The sequence below is a fragment of the Chinchilla lanigera genome, unplaced genomic scaffold, assembly GCF_000276665.1.
Source record: "Chinchilla lanigera isolate Chin_1 unplaced genomic scaffold, ChiLan1.0 scaffold00005, whole genome shotgun sequence".
NCBI classification, from domain to species: Eukaryota; Metazoa; Chordata; class Mammalia; order Rodentia; family Chinchillidae; genus Chinchilla; species Chinchilla lanigera.
The window spans coordinates 30568826-30587162 of NW_004955406.1; the positions used below are offsets into that span (position 1 = coordinate 30568826).

General features: G+C 33.4%; 1 protein-coding gene across 1 annotated transcript in view; it reads left to right on the plus strand.

The window, feature by feature from the left end:
* Window positions 1-18337, plus strand: part of Cdc73 (cell division cycle 73) — a gene marked incomplete at its 5' end in the record, with an annotated part of 131894 nt that overhangs the window by 34907 nt on the left and 78650 nt on the right. Inside the window, 3 exon segments of the mRNA XM_013521863.1 lie at window positions 2744-2842; window positions 5008-5086; window positions 6914-6978. Coding sequence (XP_013377317.1) covers window positions 2744-2842; window positions 5008-5086; window positions 6914-6978 — 243 coding nt within the window.

Consider the following 18337-nt stretch of genomic DNA (forward strand, 5'->3'; position numbering starts at 1 on the left):
TTTTTTTTGTGCCAGTACCATGCTAATTTTAACACAGTAGCTCTGTGGTGTAATTTCAAGTCAGTGATTGTGATTATTCCTATCTTGCCTTTGTTCACCAGTATTGCCTCTGCTATTGTAGATCTCTTCTGTTTTCAAATGAATTTTAGGATTGTTTTCTCTAGACTTGTGAGGTATGCAGATCTGCAGTGGTATTTTGATCAAGATTGCATTAAATCTGTGTAACAATTTGGGGAGTATGACCATTTTCACATTGTTGGTTCTTCCCATCTATCAGCAAGGGATATCTTTCCATTTGGTGATATCTTCTTCAATCTCCTTTTTCAGAGTAGTGTAATTTTCAGTGTAAAAATCTTTATTTTCCTTCATTAAATTGATTCCCAAGTATTTCATTTTTTTGGATGCTATTATGAAGTGTGTGGTTTCTGTAATTTCTAAGTTTATTGTTTGTGTACAAGAATGATACTGATTTTTGAGTGTTACATTTGTATCCAGCTATACTACTGAATTTGCTCATTAAATCTAGCAATTTTTTAGTAGAGTTTTTGGGTTCTTCTGAAGTAGAGGATCGTGTTATCTGCAAATAATGATAATTTAACTTCTTCCTTTCCTGTCCTTATTCTTTTATTTCTCTGTTGTCTAGTTGCTCTGGCTAATGTTCCCAGCACTATATTGAATCAGAGTGGTGATAGTGGATATCCTAGTTTTGTTCCTGATTTTAGAGTGAAAGCTTTCAGTTTTTGTCCATGTAGTATGATACTGGTGTTGGTTAGTCATAGATGACTTTTATGAGATAAAGATCATCTATTTCAATTTTGTTTTGGATTTTTATCATGAATGAGTGTTGAACTGTGTCAGAAGCAGCTTTTTCTGCATCTATAGAGATGATCATGTGATTTTTGTCTTTGGCTTTTTTGATAGGGTGTATTACATTTATTGATTTGCATATATTGAACCATCCCTCCATCCCTGGGATGAATCCCACTTAGTCATGGTGTATAATGTTCTTGATGATTTCCTGCATTCTGTTTGTTAGGATTTTATTGAGGACTTTTCCATCTATTTTCATTAAGGAGATTGGCCAGTAGTTCTCTTTTTTGGTTCAGTCTTTCTCTGGTTTTGGTACCAGGATAATAGTTGCCTCCAGGAGTGCGTTAGGGAGAATTGCTTCCCTTTCAATTTCATTATAGAATTTCAGAAGGATTAGCATTAAATCATCTCTAAATTTCTTGTAGAATTCAGCAATTTATCCATCAGGACCTGGACTTTTATTTGTTGGCAAATTTTTAAATACGTTTTTAATTTCATTAACTGATACGGAGTTATTCAGAATTTTTATATCTTCTCTATTTAGGTTTGGCAGTTCATACATTTCTAGGAATCTGTTCTGTTCTTCTGTGTTTTCCATCCTATGTGAGTAAAGATTTTTGGAGTAGGTATTAATGTTATTCTGAATTGCCACAGGATCTGTAGTGATTTCACCCTTTTTATTCCTCATCACGTGAATTTGAGATTTTTCTTTCCTTTGTTTGATGACGTTAGCTAGAGTTTTATTGATTTTATTTATTCCTTCAAAGAACCAACTCTTCAGTTCATTGATTCTTTGTATTCTTTTCTTAGTTTCCATTACAATAATTTTTGCTTGGATCTTTATAATTTCCTTCCTTGTCTGGGCTATGGGCTTGATTTATTCTTTTTCTGGATTCTTGAGGTGCAGCATTCAGTTGTGTGTTTGTTCTCGTTCTGTTTTCCTTGTGAGAATTCACCACTGTAAATTTCCCTCTTAGAACTGCTTTCATTGCATCCCACTCAGTCCAATATGTTTTGTTTTATTTGCATTTTTAATTTGTAGATATTGTTTAATTTCTTCTTTAATATTATCTGTGACCTAGTTTTTGTTCAAGAGGGTGTTATTTAATTTCCACGTGTTTGTAGAGTTTTTGTGGTTTCTTTTGCCATTCATTTCCAATTTTTCTGCACTATAGTCAGGTAATATGCATGGGATAATTTCCATTCCTTTGGATTTACTTAAGTATGTTCTATGGGCTAGTTAGTATATGGTCTACTGTGGAGAATGTACCATGTGCAACTGAAAAGAATGTGTATTCTGATTTTGGGTGGGACACTCTGTAAACACGTCTACTAAGTTCATTTCTTCACTGTATCATTGTTGTGTCATCATTGTATTCCAGTGCTAATCAGGTGTTTGACTTGCAGTAAATTTTGTATAATAGATATTCTTTAAACTAGTGAGTGATTGATAGGCAGAAAAAGCAGACTCTGAAAGGGATGGTTGGTTGTTGGGGAAGGGTAAAAACCAAGGGAGATTATTTCAAGCAGGAAGGAGTATTCAACTATTTGACTGTGTTGAATGTTGCTAAGGTTGTTTATGCTAAAGTTTGAGTTTCTTTGTAAATACTTTCCAACTTTTCCAGTCATTCCAAAGTACATATTGACCCCTAACAATACCTCAGAGCTTTGCAGCATATTTTTAATCCACATTAATCTGATTTCGTCACTGTAGGGGGTAGCATCACCACATGCCAAGGACCAAGGCTCTAACATCTGAGTCCCTGAGGGACAAAGCACAGCCAGACCATATTAGTGATAGTAATACCTTATTATATGGTAAGGGAAGAATTAGTAGGAAGAAAACTTGATTATAAAATGTTTATTACATAAACTTACTGCCTTTGTATATTTGATTTTTAGTGGGCTTAATTAGAATCCATTTATGTTTTAGAATTTTTCCAAGAATATTTTTGCAATTCTTCAGTCTGTAAAAGCCAGAGAAGAAGGGCGTGCACCTGAACAGCGACCAGCTCCAAATGCAGCTCCTGTGGTAAGAGTGCTTTGTGACTTACAATTAGTAAATTTAACAAAAATATAATGAAAATTTGTATTGTATTTTAGTGTTGTAATTTTGAAGACCTTAGTTTTTACATTAGGAGGTTCCAAAGCTTTTGTTGCTTCTGTGTAGCTGAAGTATGTGAAGACTCTTCTCAGCCTTAAAGGTTATTTGAGGACTAATTTTGTAAGTCTCATGACCCGGGAGATACAGTTGGGTCAGACTGTCAGTGGGGAAAAGCCCTCTGTATAGATGCCCTACTTGTCATAAATGCCTGTTAAGTTCTCCCTTAGGTTTTTTTTTTTTTTGACATTGGCGTTATCTGTGATATCTTAGGAAATGTATATTTCCCTTACCACCTTTCATGTGGCCTTTTCATAGTACTTTAGTTCTGAGAGTTTCCTGTTTTACTGTTTTGAGTGCAATGTGCCACCCTCCAAATTAAATTTCATTTGTGACATATAGCCTGTATTTATTTTGACATATTCTATAATTTTTGTGTGTTGGGGGGCTGTTTGAGGTTGTGGGGAGCCCACCCCATCCCCAGCCCTTTTTTATTTTGAGTCAGTCTCTTAGTAAGTTGCCCTTGCTGGCCTCAAACTTAAGTACCTCTTGTTTTAGCCTCCTGAGTAGCTAGGATCACACGTATGTCAGAGCATGTCTGGCTTACCCACTACTTCTAACTATTTTCATGATTCAATAAAACAAGAAAATACATGTAAAATTGATAAGTAGAAATTTTAAAAGTATGTGAAAATGTGATAGACTACTAATACAGCCTTATAAGATACAGTAATTTTATATGTTCATGAGATCATTGGTATTTAACTTTTAGCATGGAATTTGCTGATATTTAGACAAATACATTTAGTTGACTTAAGAGCAAGTATTCATATACCTACTATTTGTCAGGCAGTGTGCTAAGGATCTTGAAGTAAAATAACTGGAAAGATTTATAGTCCTTGCCCTCTTTGAGCTTGTAGTCTAGTGAACTGGACTTGCTAGAGAAAAAAATAGTGGCAATGAGGTCAGTGTTGTGATGTTAAAAGCACACAGTACTTACAACTATGAATTGGTTGACTTTTCTAATAGTTGGTTGGAAGCATGTCGAACTTTAAACCATTACCTTTGTGACTATGATTATTCTTTCTGTGTATTTACATTGTCATTAGTATAGTTGAAAATACTAATGTTTGACTCTTTATTAATATATAACTAGTAACAATTTGATAAATATCTCTTTTTTATTTGAAATAGTCAAGGAATCAAGGAATCCTACTGTAACAAAGTTGGGAGTACTTTAGTCTTTATGTGTATCAGGAACTTCTTCCGTAGCTAGGCATGGTGGTACACACTTATAATCCCAGCATTTGGCAGCATTTAAAAACCTGAGGCAGGAGGATTGCTGCAAGTTCGAGGCCAGGCTGGGCTACAAAGTGAGTTCAAGGTCAACATGAACTGCATAGCGAAACTCTGTCCAAAAAAGACAAAAAATGAACTAACAGGCAGCTTTGAGATGTTTTTGCGGGGTGGGTGCCCGGAATGGAACTCAGGACTTTGCGCTTGCCAAGAAGGCACTTGTACAACTGAGCTATATCCCCGCGCCCCCAGCTTTGAGATTTTTAAACAATACTTGCTGTTAGGTTATTGTAGACTATAAATTTTGGAAAAAAGTATTTGTGAGTTAAACTATTGACAGCTTTTTCTAATTATTTAAAATACTAGTACCTTTTTAGTCTTACACTGTACATTTGTAATGGGCATATTGTCATAGTTGCTGTATTTAATTTAAGGATTAATATTTTGGTGGATAATTCAGTTAACAGTCTCAAAAATGTTTTGTTGTTAAAAACATCACCATTGGGGGGAGACACTTAAGGACCCAGAATGAAATTGCTAACTGTTCTACTTCGGTAGTTTTTAAGATTTGTTTTTGCCTCCATGTACTAATATCTGTTGGAATTATACAGTAATATAATAATCTCACATAATCTCAAAAATGGTTATCAAATGACTAGAGATCTCATTACTTTTTGTCTTACAACTTTAGTAAGAAAGACTTAGGAAAGTAAATATCTCCATTGTAGTTTTAATTATGAGTATTATATAGATAATATTTTAAAATATTAACTTGTAGCTCTTAACTTGTTTTTCCACAGGATCCCACATTGCGTACTAAACAGCCTATTCCAGCTGCTTACAACAGATACGACCAGGAAAGATTCAAAGGAAAAGAAGGCAAGAGTTGCTTAATTTTCATTATTACCTTGCTATGGTTATGCTGACTTTGAGAGGCAGTATAGTCAAATGTTTAAGGGTTTGTGAAATAAGGTCTGCAGGCCAAATCTGACTCATTGCATATTTTTGTAAATAAACCTTTTTTGGAACACAGCCACACTTATGTGTTGTCTGTGGCTGCTTTAGCTCTGTGACAGTCCTATTGAATTGTTTTGCCAGAGATCATACACCTAGAAAGCCAAAAAAAAAAAACTATCTTTCCCTTCACAGAAAAAGTTGATTAACTCCCTGTTAGTAGTTTGGATTTTGGATCCAGATACCTTGCGTCAAGTTAATTTTTGTGTGACTTTTAGTACTGCTTTAACTGCATTCTACTGGGCATGGTGATTCATACCTGTATCCCTAGCAATTGGGAGGCTGAGGCAGGAGGATTACTGTGAGTTTGAGGCCGACCTGGGCTGCATAGTGAGTTCAAGGCCAGCCTGGACTATATGGTGAGACCCTGTCTTAAAAATTTTTTTTAAAAAAGCATTGTGGGGGCTGGGGATTTAGCTCAGCGGCAAAGCGCCTGCCTGGCAAGTGCAAGGTCGTGAGTTTGGTTCCCGGTACCGGAGAAAAACAAAAACAAAAACAAACAAACAAAAACATTGTGTTTGAGTTTTCTGCTGTCTGTAATTTTAATATTAATAATAATAGACTCCTTAGGGTTACTGTGAGATTTAAACTAGTAAACATTAAGTCAATAGAACAGTGTGTGGTATATAAGAAACTATCAACAGATATTTGTTATTATTAATACCAGTTGTGTTTCTACAGAATTTATTTTAGAATGGAGATTCTATATATTACATCTTGCATCCCAAATTACAAATGTATATGTTGAAAATTTAGAAAGCGTAGACCTGGAGCAACAGTGTGAGGGGTTATTTTGTGGGGTTATGGCTGATGCAGTAGCGAACCATTTCTACATTAATGAAGTAGGACTACTGTCACTTCATCTTGAGGTCTTTGTCTTAACTACATTTATGAACATATGAAGTACAACAACTGCAAATTTAACATTTATTGTTTTCCTGCATTACCTGATATGTCTTTAAAAGATATATTGCATTAATACAGTGAATTTTGTGTGGTGATTTCACTTACTGGATAAAAGGACACACTGAATAGATGCTATAGTAAGATAGAGGTCCATTCCTTTATTTACTGTAATGTTTTTCTTATGAAATAAACTATATAAAGCAGCCCACAAACCAAATCCAATCTTCTGTGGGCCAATTCCAGCTGCCTGTTTATATACATACTGTATATTGTTTATCTTATTTTTGTGTTACAACTACAGAATTGAGTAGTTGTGACAGAGACTTTTGGCCTGCGGTGTGTTAAGTATTTACTACACAATCCTTTATAGACAAGCATCCTGGGCCTGTGTCCAAAAACGTCCATCATAATTTACAACATTGTATTCTACAACATATTTAATGTACATTATAGATTGCATGTTTGGAACACAATTTTTTATACAGAGATTTTTCAGATGTTTTTAGTGATGCTATCATCAGATATTTAGTAGTGAATAATTTAGGGGTTATAAAGTATTTTATTCAGTCTAGTTTTTGAACATAATTGCAGAGTTAGTCTTAATTAGCTTTTGAACATAGGATTATTGATGTGTTTTGAATATGTTTATGGGACTAGGGTCTTTTTAAAATTTTTTAAATCTTCAAAAGTTTGTAATGTGACTCTATTAATGTAGATTATTACTTTAAATTTCTTACCCATCATAAAATACGTATAATCTAATAGTAAATCCCTTTATTCTTGTAGAGACGGAAGGCTTTAAAATTGATACTATGGGCACTTACCATGGTATGACACTGAAGTCTGTAACGGTAAGTTATTTGACCACGGAGCTTATTTTGTTCCAGACATTTTATGTAAGTAGTGGATTTTGAAGAAAATTTTTGCTCTTCCATATTTCCTGGTTGAAACAGACGCTTATCTTTAATGACCAGTTGTGCCGGTAGATATGTGTAGTATTATGTAATTCATGAATTCTTCCCTACCTCCCTAACTTACTTGCTTTCTCTCTCCCCTCAAGTTTGAGTATGTGTGAATAAACAGTACAAGCTATTTTGACTAAGTAGGACAGTGCTATCTGGTTAGAGTTTTTAAAGCCAACGAAGAGTTAAAAGGTCATTTGGGGAAAGTTTTTGCTACAATAGTTTATAATAGTTCTGTAAAATGTAATACCTTATGCTCTCTACAGAGACAGATTATAGTGAGTTGTTATTATGCTTACAAAGTTCTTACTTGATGGATATGGTGATGCCTGCTGGCATTTGCAGGACTTTGTGAGGCTGACACATGAAGATTCCAAGTTCATGGAGATCCTGGGCAACTTAGTGACTTAGCAAAACCCTGTCTCAAATAGAAAATAAAAAGAGAGCTGAAGATGTAGTTCAGTGTGAAGGCTCTGAGTTCAGTCCCCAGTACTAAATCAGCAGAAATTCATACTTAATAGAACTAAATGGTTGCATGCTCATAACTATATACCTTTGGTTCACTTTTAGCAAACTCTTTCTTTTTGTCTTTTCCCTTTCTTCCTTTCTTTTCTTTGTCCCAAACCGTCCCGTGTCCCATCCCATCCCCTGTTCCCTGTCCCGTCCCATCTTGCTTCTTCCTTCTTCTTTCTTCTTTCATGAGACAGAGTATTGCTTTGTTGCTGAGGCTGGATTCAAATATTTGGGCTCAAGCAGTCCTTCTGTGTTTCTTCTGAGTAATTGAACAACAGGTGTGTGCTATGCCCAGCTTGTTGTTTATTTTTTAACTTGCTAGAAATGTTACTTCTAGACATTCTGATCAAACAATATTTCACACTTTTCATTTTTAGTCAGTGATAGGTCTTGGTAATAGTCATTTTGCATATTTGTTTTCTGGGGCATTTACCTATGTACTTTAAAATACTGTATATATATTGGAGTGGCTGAATACTTGAAGCACTAATGCCAAAAATAACTTTTGTTTTTGCTTTGAATTGTCAGATCTGTAAGGATTCCAAGGGTCAAGGAATCAATGTTTGCTGTGATTTCTCAGAATTAAAATGCATCTTCATATCTGCATGGAATTTGCCAGGCCTTACAAATTTCCAAAAACAGACACCAAATAAATTCTAACTTCAGTCTAGAATTTTTTAGGCTTCAAATTGGGATTGGGTAGTAAACATTTTGATAATATATCTTATTTACTTACTGGCACCCAGGGCCTCACCCACCTGAGGCGATCACTGTAATACTGAAATTCTCAGCTCTTATTTTATTTTATTTTATTTTTATTTTATTTTGCTAAGTTGCCTAAGCTGTCCTCAAATTTGGTGATCCTCCTAGCATAGCTTCCGTAGTAGCGAGGTTTATGAGTATTACACACAATATACTTGTTTTAAAATTGTTATCAGATTTGTTTTGTATTTTATTGAGATTGTACATAGATTGTTTAATTCATTCAACAAATAGTTACGGACCACTTGTGTCAGATCATGTTCTAGTGGTTGGGTGTTTAGCTGTGGATAGAGTAGTCAGAGGCCTCTTCAAGATGACAGTTTAGTTGAGACTTTGCAGAAGAGTATTCCCTGTAAGGAAAGTTGGGTTAATACTGAGGCCCAGTATAGCAAAAGCTAAAAAGACCAGTGTCTCCAGCTAAGTGAATGTGGGAAAAGTGGTAAGAAATTTGATAAATGCATTTGTGACATCTGCTTAATTCTTTCTGGTTTCTTAAAAAAAGTTAAATTCTTACGACTTTTTCTGGGGAAAGAACTTTGCAAGTGAGTTGTTGGGGTAACTTAAGTTATTATCCTTAGGTAATCATCAAAAATTAGGTTTTTTTTTGTTATTGTTATCATTATTTTTATTCTCCTCTTTCCCATATCTCTGAAATGCCATAAATTTGTCCCATTAAATGAACTTCTATGAAAAGAATAAAATCAATGATAGTTTTTATAGTGGTACTTTATATATAGCAATTTTCTAAAATGCGAGGATAGTTTCTTAATTGATATAGTTCTGCTTCTTCATTAGATTGTTCTACATAGACTTAAAAGTAGTGAACTTAAATTTGTGCTATATTTTAAAGAATACAAAATGTTGTTTAGGAATATAACAGAAAAATAGAAAATGGTCAGATTGCTAGTAATTTTATTTTGGCACCAGTTTTGAATCTACTTGTATTCTGATTGATTTAGCAGTTGTTACAGACTACATGGAAAAGTTTGAACATGAAAGCTTTGAAGTTTTCACATAATTATTTCTTTTTAGCTGATCCTCAGGCTTAGGCTTCCAATTTAATACTTTTTTTTCTCCTTTCTGTTTTGAGTGATTACTGATTGTGAGTTGGTGAGCGGCACCAGCTTTTACCTTATGCTCTAGTTAAGAAAGTTTTTCTCTTTTAGTATGTGAGGCTTTGTTGCCCATAGGTGACTTGTTTTCTCACATATGTATGATTCATTTTGCTACCATTGTTTTTCAGAATTTTGATGTGGTTAGTGGTTATACAGTTACTAAAATTAGGATCAATTGCCTTAGAATTAATTACCTTTTAATTTCAACTTCAGAATTCTTTAGATGTAAGACTAAATAATAAATTGATAATTTTTATACAAATGGGGTTTTCTTACATGTGCTAGAGAAAATATTATATGTTTTAGGAATTATATTTCATGAGTCCTAAATTACTGAAAATTTATTATGAAAATAGAGGTTCAGGCAGGGTTCTTTGGTAGCATAAATATAATTTATTGAAATTTCTTATGGTAATAGAAGTTCTAGTATCTCTAAAGTTATACATTTGCATAGTTGAAATTCTCATTTTTTAAAAAAATTTTTCTGAGGTAGGGTCTAGTTGTGTTGCCCAGACTGGCCTTGAATAGGCTCGCTCAGTGATGATGAGCCTTTTAGAGTTTTCAGTAACAAACAACGTGCGCGCCGTAGGTTTGCCCCTGTTGTCCTAGTGCATCTTGTCTCAGCCTGTTAAGTAGCTAGGGCTATAGACATGCGCTGCTGTGCTGGTTTCTGATTAACATTTAACTTAGGCCATGGTGCTGTTGCGGTGGTAAAGAGCTCTTCTGAATTGGCATCCTTCCTCCAAAATGTATTACCTGGATTGTATAATGTTTATTTTAAAGAGAATAATAAAGAACAATAGCAAAATACCAGCAACATAGACCAAAACAAAATGAAGCATAAATAATAAAAATGATGCAAAATGATAGGAATTAACCGTGGTTGTTATATAATGTTTAGAAACACTAAACGTATTTTGTGATGTAGGAGCCAAAATTGGAAGGCAAGAGTATACACAGTTTCCCAAGCATGTTCATGTCCAGAGCTTGCCCTTTCCCTCCTCCATGTTGGGGACACTCGTAGAACTGCAGTTACACAGACCTGATTACTGTTGAGTAAAGCCTTTCTAGAGTTACTGGTTGGAAGTAGAAATCATTCATTGGAGAAAATACTCATGTATTTTCATGGATTCTTTTTGTGAAAGGGCCATTTTAAACTAAGAAAATGTTGCTTGATCTTGCCTTTTATATAATAGATAAGAAATGATGAATTGTCTTTGTTAGTTGGGTAGTAGCAAGGAGCCTGTCTATAGTTCCGGGGAGAGGAAAAAAGAAGATGTAATGACAGTTCACTCTTATTAATTGTAGGGATTTGGTAATTACATCAAGAATTACTTTGTTTTAACCTCTTGGAACTGTTCAAGTTCAGGTGAAACACAGATTACAAACTCTGACTCCTTTGATTCTCCTCCGTTCTTATTCAGTATCATAATCTTCTTACTAGCTTCATTTTCGAGGAAGCATTTTGCTCCCCGAAATTACACAGACTGATCACTTTCTTTAAGATCTTTACTGGAATTAATTCCAACATACATAGCAGTTCTTACAGTATGTATTTTATAGAGCATCATTTTTCTGACACTGAGTAAATAGATTTTTCCAGTACCTACATTAGAGGTGTAACATCACCATCAACTTCCCTTTTCAGGAAGCTATAGAATCTCAATCTTGTGTGGAATGTAAGTTTACCTATAAGAAAGATTTTTTTCCCCAGAGTTAGATTGCATCCTCTTTGTTCATGAATGCCAGTGCATTGTCCCGTATGTCACATTTAGCATACTTCTGGATTCACATTGCCAGTCTAAATGTATCCCCAGATATGTTTTAGTCGGTGTCCCTTGCAATTGAAAAGTTTATTTTACTGAGCATTTGAAAAGAAGAGTTTGTCACATAGGTAGGTGATCCAGATTTCTAGCTTCTTTCAGGAAGCTGTCATGACTAGGTGTGGGGTCTGTAGTTGCACATAGCAACAGCCACATCCACCTGAGCATTGGCTCTATTCTTGGTGTGATGGTTTCTCTAGATTGCCAGAGGCCTCACCACGCTGTCTTTTAATCAGCCTTCATTTATTTATGCTCTGCTCATTGACCGTGTTGAACTTTCATTTTGAAAACCTTGATAAAAATAAGGGCAGTGCCCCCTAATTAAAGAGAAATCAATCAGTTTGAAGCACTACAGATATAAGGCTTTGAAGTCAGTCCTGGCTTAGAATCCTAGCCCTGTTTCTGTTTTTATTTTAAAATAAAGATAAGGAAAAAAAAGATAATAGAACTTACATCATAGCTTTGTTAAAGCATTGAAAGAGAAACTGTAAAATCCTTAGCACAAAGAAGACTCAACAAATGATGATGCTTATTATGAATTTATGATTATATTATGTTTAACTTATATGTGTTTCCTATAGCTTTATTGATACATTTTGTAGTCTTTTAATACATTTTTCATTCAGTAGTTTGAAGACTAGTTTATTAAGAGAAGTCTTTTCCTCTGAAGTAATTGGGATTTTTTGGGGACTGCAATTGTGTTTGTTTATGTTGCAGCAGAGATCTGTAACCTTTGAGAGAAATAGCTATGAAGAAATTTGCATTTAAAGTGATAACTGACTAAGTTAGCCTTTTTTGTCCACTTGTTAGGGCTCATGTATAGAAAGCAGTATAATTTATTTATATTTAAATTATTTATACTGTATGGACCTGAAAATTACATATATAAAGTATTTAGGATTTTAATATTCAGTCACAGAATTGTAAGAAGGAATATTATTTTTATGGTACTGCATAGGATTTCCAGTGTTTTATATTTAGACTCCTTGAGACTATTATAAAACTTGATTATCTTAATATTGTAGGGAAAAGGTTTAATTTTAGATTTTGTGCTACATATATTACTAAAATCTCTAACATGTTTTGGGTACACTGCTTACTCTAATGAGATGTAAAGCTAAATTAATGAAATTTGACTATATGGTTCTATATCTAAATATATACCATCCAGTGTGCAGTGGATTTTCAGTAAACACTCATAAACTGAGAAACATTTTTAAACTTTCATTCTATATATATTGGTCTTTTTTTTGTTGTTGTTTTTTTGTTTTTTTTTCCTGGTACCGGGAATCGAAGTCACGACCTTGCGCTTGCCAGGCAGGCGCTGTGCTGAGCTAAATCCCCAGCCTCTGTATTGGTCTTTTTGAGACAAGGTTTCACTATGCAATTCACGCTGGCCGTGCACTCACTTTGTAGCTCAGGCTGGCCTTAAGCTCACAGCGATCCTCCTGCCTCAGCTTTCCAAGTACTGAGATTGCAAGCATGCACAACCACACCTGGCCTTCCTGACACTTCTTATGTGTTCTGTTGATGTAATTAATTTTTCTTTAGGTTTATTAACATCACAATGCTAGGCATTCTGGCAAACTGTTAAGGTTAAACAAAAGTCTAATACTTCTCACCACAAAGGTTATCAGTAACATGTATAGCACAACCTCTAAGTCTACCAATAACTATGTAGTCAATGACACGATCATAAAACGCATGAAACTTATTTTTGGAAGAAGCACAGATAAATTTATTGGTGGTACATATGTCAGGAATAACCTGGAAACCATTGTGTAATTTTTAATAATAAATTAGGTATCACATTGTTTTAATATTATTAGCAACAGGAGACAATAGAAATGAATTTGGAAATAAGATGGTATGTTAACATGATAAAAATTTATGCTGTGAAATTTCGGTATTACTCATACTCTCAATTGAAGTTCTGTGTTTAATGCTATAATTATGATTCATATTGCACAAAAACAGATTTTCGTTTTCGTTTAGCTTAATTTTCTAATACTAATACTACATTAGTGCTTTTAATTCCATTTTTTTACTTTCCTGCTTCGGCATGACATTAATCCATTCAATTTTAACAAAACTAGTGTCAATATTAAATATATTACATTGCTTTTAACTTGTAATTTACTGTACTTTTCAACTGTTATTCTTTAACATAAAAATGTTTTTATTTCTCTTCATAATTTGAAGAACAGATTTTTAGTGTTTCCTTTAACTTTATGAAAGATGACTTGAACTAGTTTGTTCATATTAAAATACCTCATATATTTAATGACATGCTATATTTGAGCACTTAGATATGTCCTTGATAGATACTTTTCCATTAGTTATTGGTGACTGGGCTTTAGTTTGCTATATCGATTTCTAGGTCTTCATAAATTGAAGTGAATTTTCAATCTTATATTATAAGTCCTCCCTTCAGTTTACTATTTTTTTTGTTGTAGTATTTTGTCATAGTAGTCTTTGGATTGTCTATTTACTGAAGTTCATCTCTTCCCTTCTCCCCCTCCCCCATCCTACCAAACCTCATTTGATCTTTAATTCTAAGTTTTGGTTTCTTTTCCAGGTCTTTTTCTTGATGGATGTTTCTTTTAGTGTTGTTCTTCTTGTCTTTCCTGCTTCTCATGTTCCTCTGTGAGTGACTGTTCCCACATTTATTTTAAATGCCTGTTTTTAAACTCTTACTTGCTTGTGGTCTGAATAAATCTTACTATTTAGAAACCAAATTCTTACTTGAAGTTTCAGAGTCGTATTTTGCTATGAATATGTTGAAGATATATCCATTTTAAATACTTAGAAATGGAAACTATTTAAGATCTTATTTTTAAATTGGAGACAAAAGTACAGTATGTCATAAAATTCATATAATTGTTTAACTGTTAAATTTGTATTTTATGGTGTCATTGGCAAAATTTGTTCTTTACATTTAGGTATTTTGTAACTGTAAGATCAAAGGTACACATATTTTGAAATTAAATGCATTCAATATTTTTATAAATTGTCCATATAAAAACTTTGGTTCAGTCTTTTATCATCTACAAATAGTAACTTCTGGTATCCTGTATTTTTTTACCTTCCCACTTTGGTGTTTTTAGACATATGCTTCAGTTTTCCTGCAGTGTCTTTTATTTTTTGTAGTTTATATGTTGCTATAAATATTCTGAAATTAAATTCCTAATATATTCCCAAATACCAAGTTAGACAACTAAAATTAAACAGTTCTTTGATCTTTTGGAAGTTACTAAATTTAACCTTTATTATTATTTATAAAAAACAGACAGCCCCGCCAAATTCAGCTACTGAATGAGATTGTAAACAGATTATATTTCATAAAGAACTTTAGTATTTAAATTTTTTCCCTACAGAAGTTACTTTAATAGTATCAGGAAAAGAAACTGTAGAAACTAAGCTATTGAAATGAATTGGTAGTTGTGAAGTACATATTTTATCTGGGTAAAATGTAGTAAATATAAATTAATACCTTCTAGTAATAAGCTGGTAGATATCAGCTTTGGGCAGATCTGTTGTGCATATTTGAATTATTCTTCTTTTGACGTGTTACTAGTATTTTTGAAAAGTTTCTATGGTGTTTTAAAGCTTTAAATATTAATTCAAAGCTCATACAACAGGTTTTACAAAAACATGCATTAGCCTGTCTTACGGGCAGTGCAACATTTACATTTTACATTTGAACCATCTTTCTAGATCACTGAGGACTATTCTGTAGTCACAGTATTGATTATAAGTACCTAAGTAATTTTCCTCACTGCCTTTGTTATGTAACTGACCAAAGGATAAATAAGTACTGGTGATGAGCAGCAGTGCAGTGTGTGGGCTGGGGAAGGAGGATCAGCTGCTTGAATTTTAAGTCACCTCATCACATGACATTGCTTTAGTAATTTGTCATGGCCCAGAAAAAGGCCGAGAAAGGGTAATGTTAGTATGCCATGAGAAATTGATTCCTTTTAATCAAGATTATGAGAGTAGCATGTGAATTCAAATGCTGATTTATTCATTTACAATAAGAAATATAATTGCCAAGGGTATTAGATGGCCATATTCTCTATCAACCACATGCTTGTTCTCTGTAAAAAAATTAACACTAGAAATCACAGTATATTTGCACAATTAGCACATAATAAATGATATCCTTCACATATTTAATGGTATTAGAGTAGTCTGATATTTGTACCTGTTTATTAAAGAAAGACGAGTTGCAGGGGCATGGTGGCTTTTCCCTTGGGCACTGATGAGATAGGCTTTGTCATTCGCCATTTTAACTTCTGTGTTGTAATTTCTGACTAATCCCTCTCTGGATAGATATGATGTATTTATTTGGATGTGTAGATTGCTGATTCAACTTTAGGACTAATGTCTCATTCAGTTCTGTTTGATTTGTTTAAAATTTTCCTGTGGGAACCTGCTTTTTTGAATTTAAAATTCATAAGTAGACATGCAAGGATTTGATTTATCAGAAGAGAGGATAGGGTGTCTTTAAGTGCTGAGCTATAGGCCTAGGATTAGTCCCACTTAATATTGTTAATGTAGACGGAGAAAGAAGGGCAAGGCTTTCCCGCTGGAATCTGGACATTGCTTATTTATATCTTTTGCATAGCACTGGTTGATAATCATATTGAGACTCCTTAAATCCTGCTTTCCCAATTAATTCATAATTTCAGTGCTACAGTGATATTACATACAGTGTGTTGTTAACCATTGTACAAACTTACATATGGTTTAGAATGTAGTCCATGTGAGCACAAAACCGAGTACAAAGTGCAAATGGAGAAGCACTAGTGAGTGCCACTGTAGAAAACATTGTGAGTAGGCATTCAGTCATTCTGTGTCAGGGGAGCACAGCTTCAAGAGCACACCAGTCAAACTTCTACTTCAGCATATTCGTTTGAATGATGTGAAGATAAACAAAGTATAATTGCACAGTATGAAAGATTTAAGAATAATTGGTTTTGAATGATTTCTTATAAGAATAAATGGCAGATTACATAGGAAGGCTTTGCTCACATTTTACTCAGTTGGTGTTATATTTTGTGTAGAAAATTCATTTAAGGAAATTACCAGAATCATTTTTGGTAATAGAAGAAAAGTCTCATCCCTTCCTCACCCTTTCCCTCTTCCACATTTTCTCATCCCTTCCATACATGAATAAATGATGATAAAAATGTGGAAGTCTCTTCACATTTATGGTAAATATGCTAATATCTGTATTAGATTTATAATGAAGAACCTACCATTTTTATTTGGATTCTTATTTACTCATGTAATGCTGATTTAGTGGTGGTCCATAAAAAAAGCCAGCTCATCCTTTACCATAGTGTGAATTTTACATGCGAGTATTTTTTTTGCCTGGTAATTTTAGGTTGATTTTATTAAGAAACATCTATCAGGTCTGAACAAAAACCAAAGCCATTTAGTGTTTATTTAAGCTAATGTCTTAAAAACTTAAATATAATATTGTAATGAATGAAAATGAAGAAATGAGTAGGCAGATAGTGAATGTTATAAATAGGAAAAATTTTTATGGTTTGTGACTTCACTATTGCTTTACATTTTCTAATCTGAGGTGATTTGATTTAAAAGTTTTAAGTATGTGATGACTTTAAGTTGAGAATTGGCAGATATTTTCTTTAAAGGTCCATGTAGTCAATATTTTAGGGTTGTAGAGCAACAGACAGAAGTAAATTGTTTGAGTACTGAAGTAATGAGATAAATTGAATTTCCACAAAATTTTAATGCCATAGTAGTAATACCAGTACATGATAGTAATCAGTAGTCATGATTTACTAATGTGAATGGAATTTGTTATTTGGGCCAGTTATAACATTCTACTTCGGGAACAAGGTTAGTATTCCCTTTCACCAAAGTTGATTTTTAGTATCCATCTATTAATGCTGATCTATGCTGATGTTTCATTATATATTTCATCTTTGAAAAAATACTTTTGTACAGATAGGTTTCATGAGTGTGTGTTAACTGACGTTATTTACTACTTAGAAGGTGTTTCTAAAATTCTGTCAGACTGTTCTCAATATTTCCCTTTCTAGCATGATATTGCATATTTGCCATAGCTATTGGAAAGTCAGTAAGAAGCTTCCCAATGCTTACTGAAATAAATTTTGAAATAAGGACATTTGTTATATTTGTATTAAGATCTGAAGAACCTCACCTGAGCTCTAGTTTAGGTTTGGAAAATATATCTGACTGTATATTTTTTGAGAACGGAATTTTCCTTTCTTCTTAGGATTTGACAGCATGGGTTATGTATAAAACAACATAAAATTACTTTCAAATCAAGCAACTTTAGTTTGTCCTCAAATTCACAGTATGAATTTTCTTTAAAAAAAATCATTGTTTTGTAATGTAGCAGGAGCATCATGGCAAATTTTTGAAAGGCACATTGTAGGTGGTATACAATGCCTATGTTTATTTTCCTTAAGTATTTCTATTGATGAATTATTAATTTTAATTTTGAATTTAATTAATGGGTACTTAACAGGAAGAGAAAATGTGGAATTTTAAATATGTAATAAGTGTTTAGAGTAAATACCAACTTTTCAACATTTACTGTTTACTTGCTTACAAGATCTAAAAAATAACAGCAGAAATAACTTCCTGTGTGAACTACAATGAAAATAAAAACAAAACTCTACCATAGAAATAATCTTTGCTTCAGTTATCACACCCATGGCAGTCTTCACACACAAGAACAGCATGTTCCATACACAAGTCTCACTTACACTGACAGCACATGTGCTTGGCTTTTCTTTCCTGTTGGGCAGACCATACTTGTCACTTGTCTGTCTTCCTCTTTTGTCAGGAGCTTCCTATTATATTATACAAGGTACATTTAGTAGGAAAGTGAAATATCAATAAAATAAAATATCAAATGTATTCTGAGTATTTAGAATAAACATATTCTGTATCAACTGTTTACTTGATCTAAAGAATAACAGCAGAAGTAAATTCCTATGTGACCTACAGTGAAAATATAAATAAAACTCTACC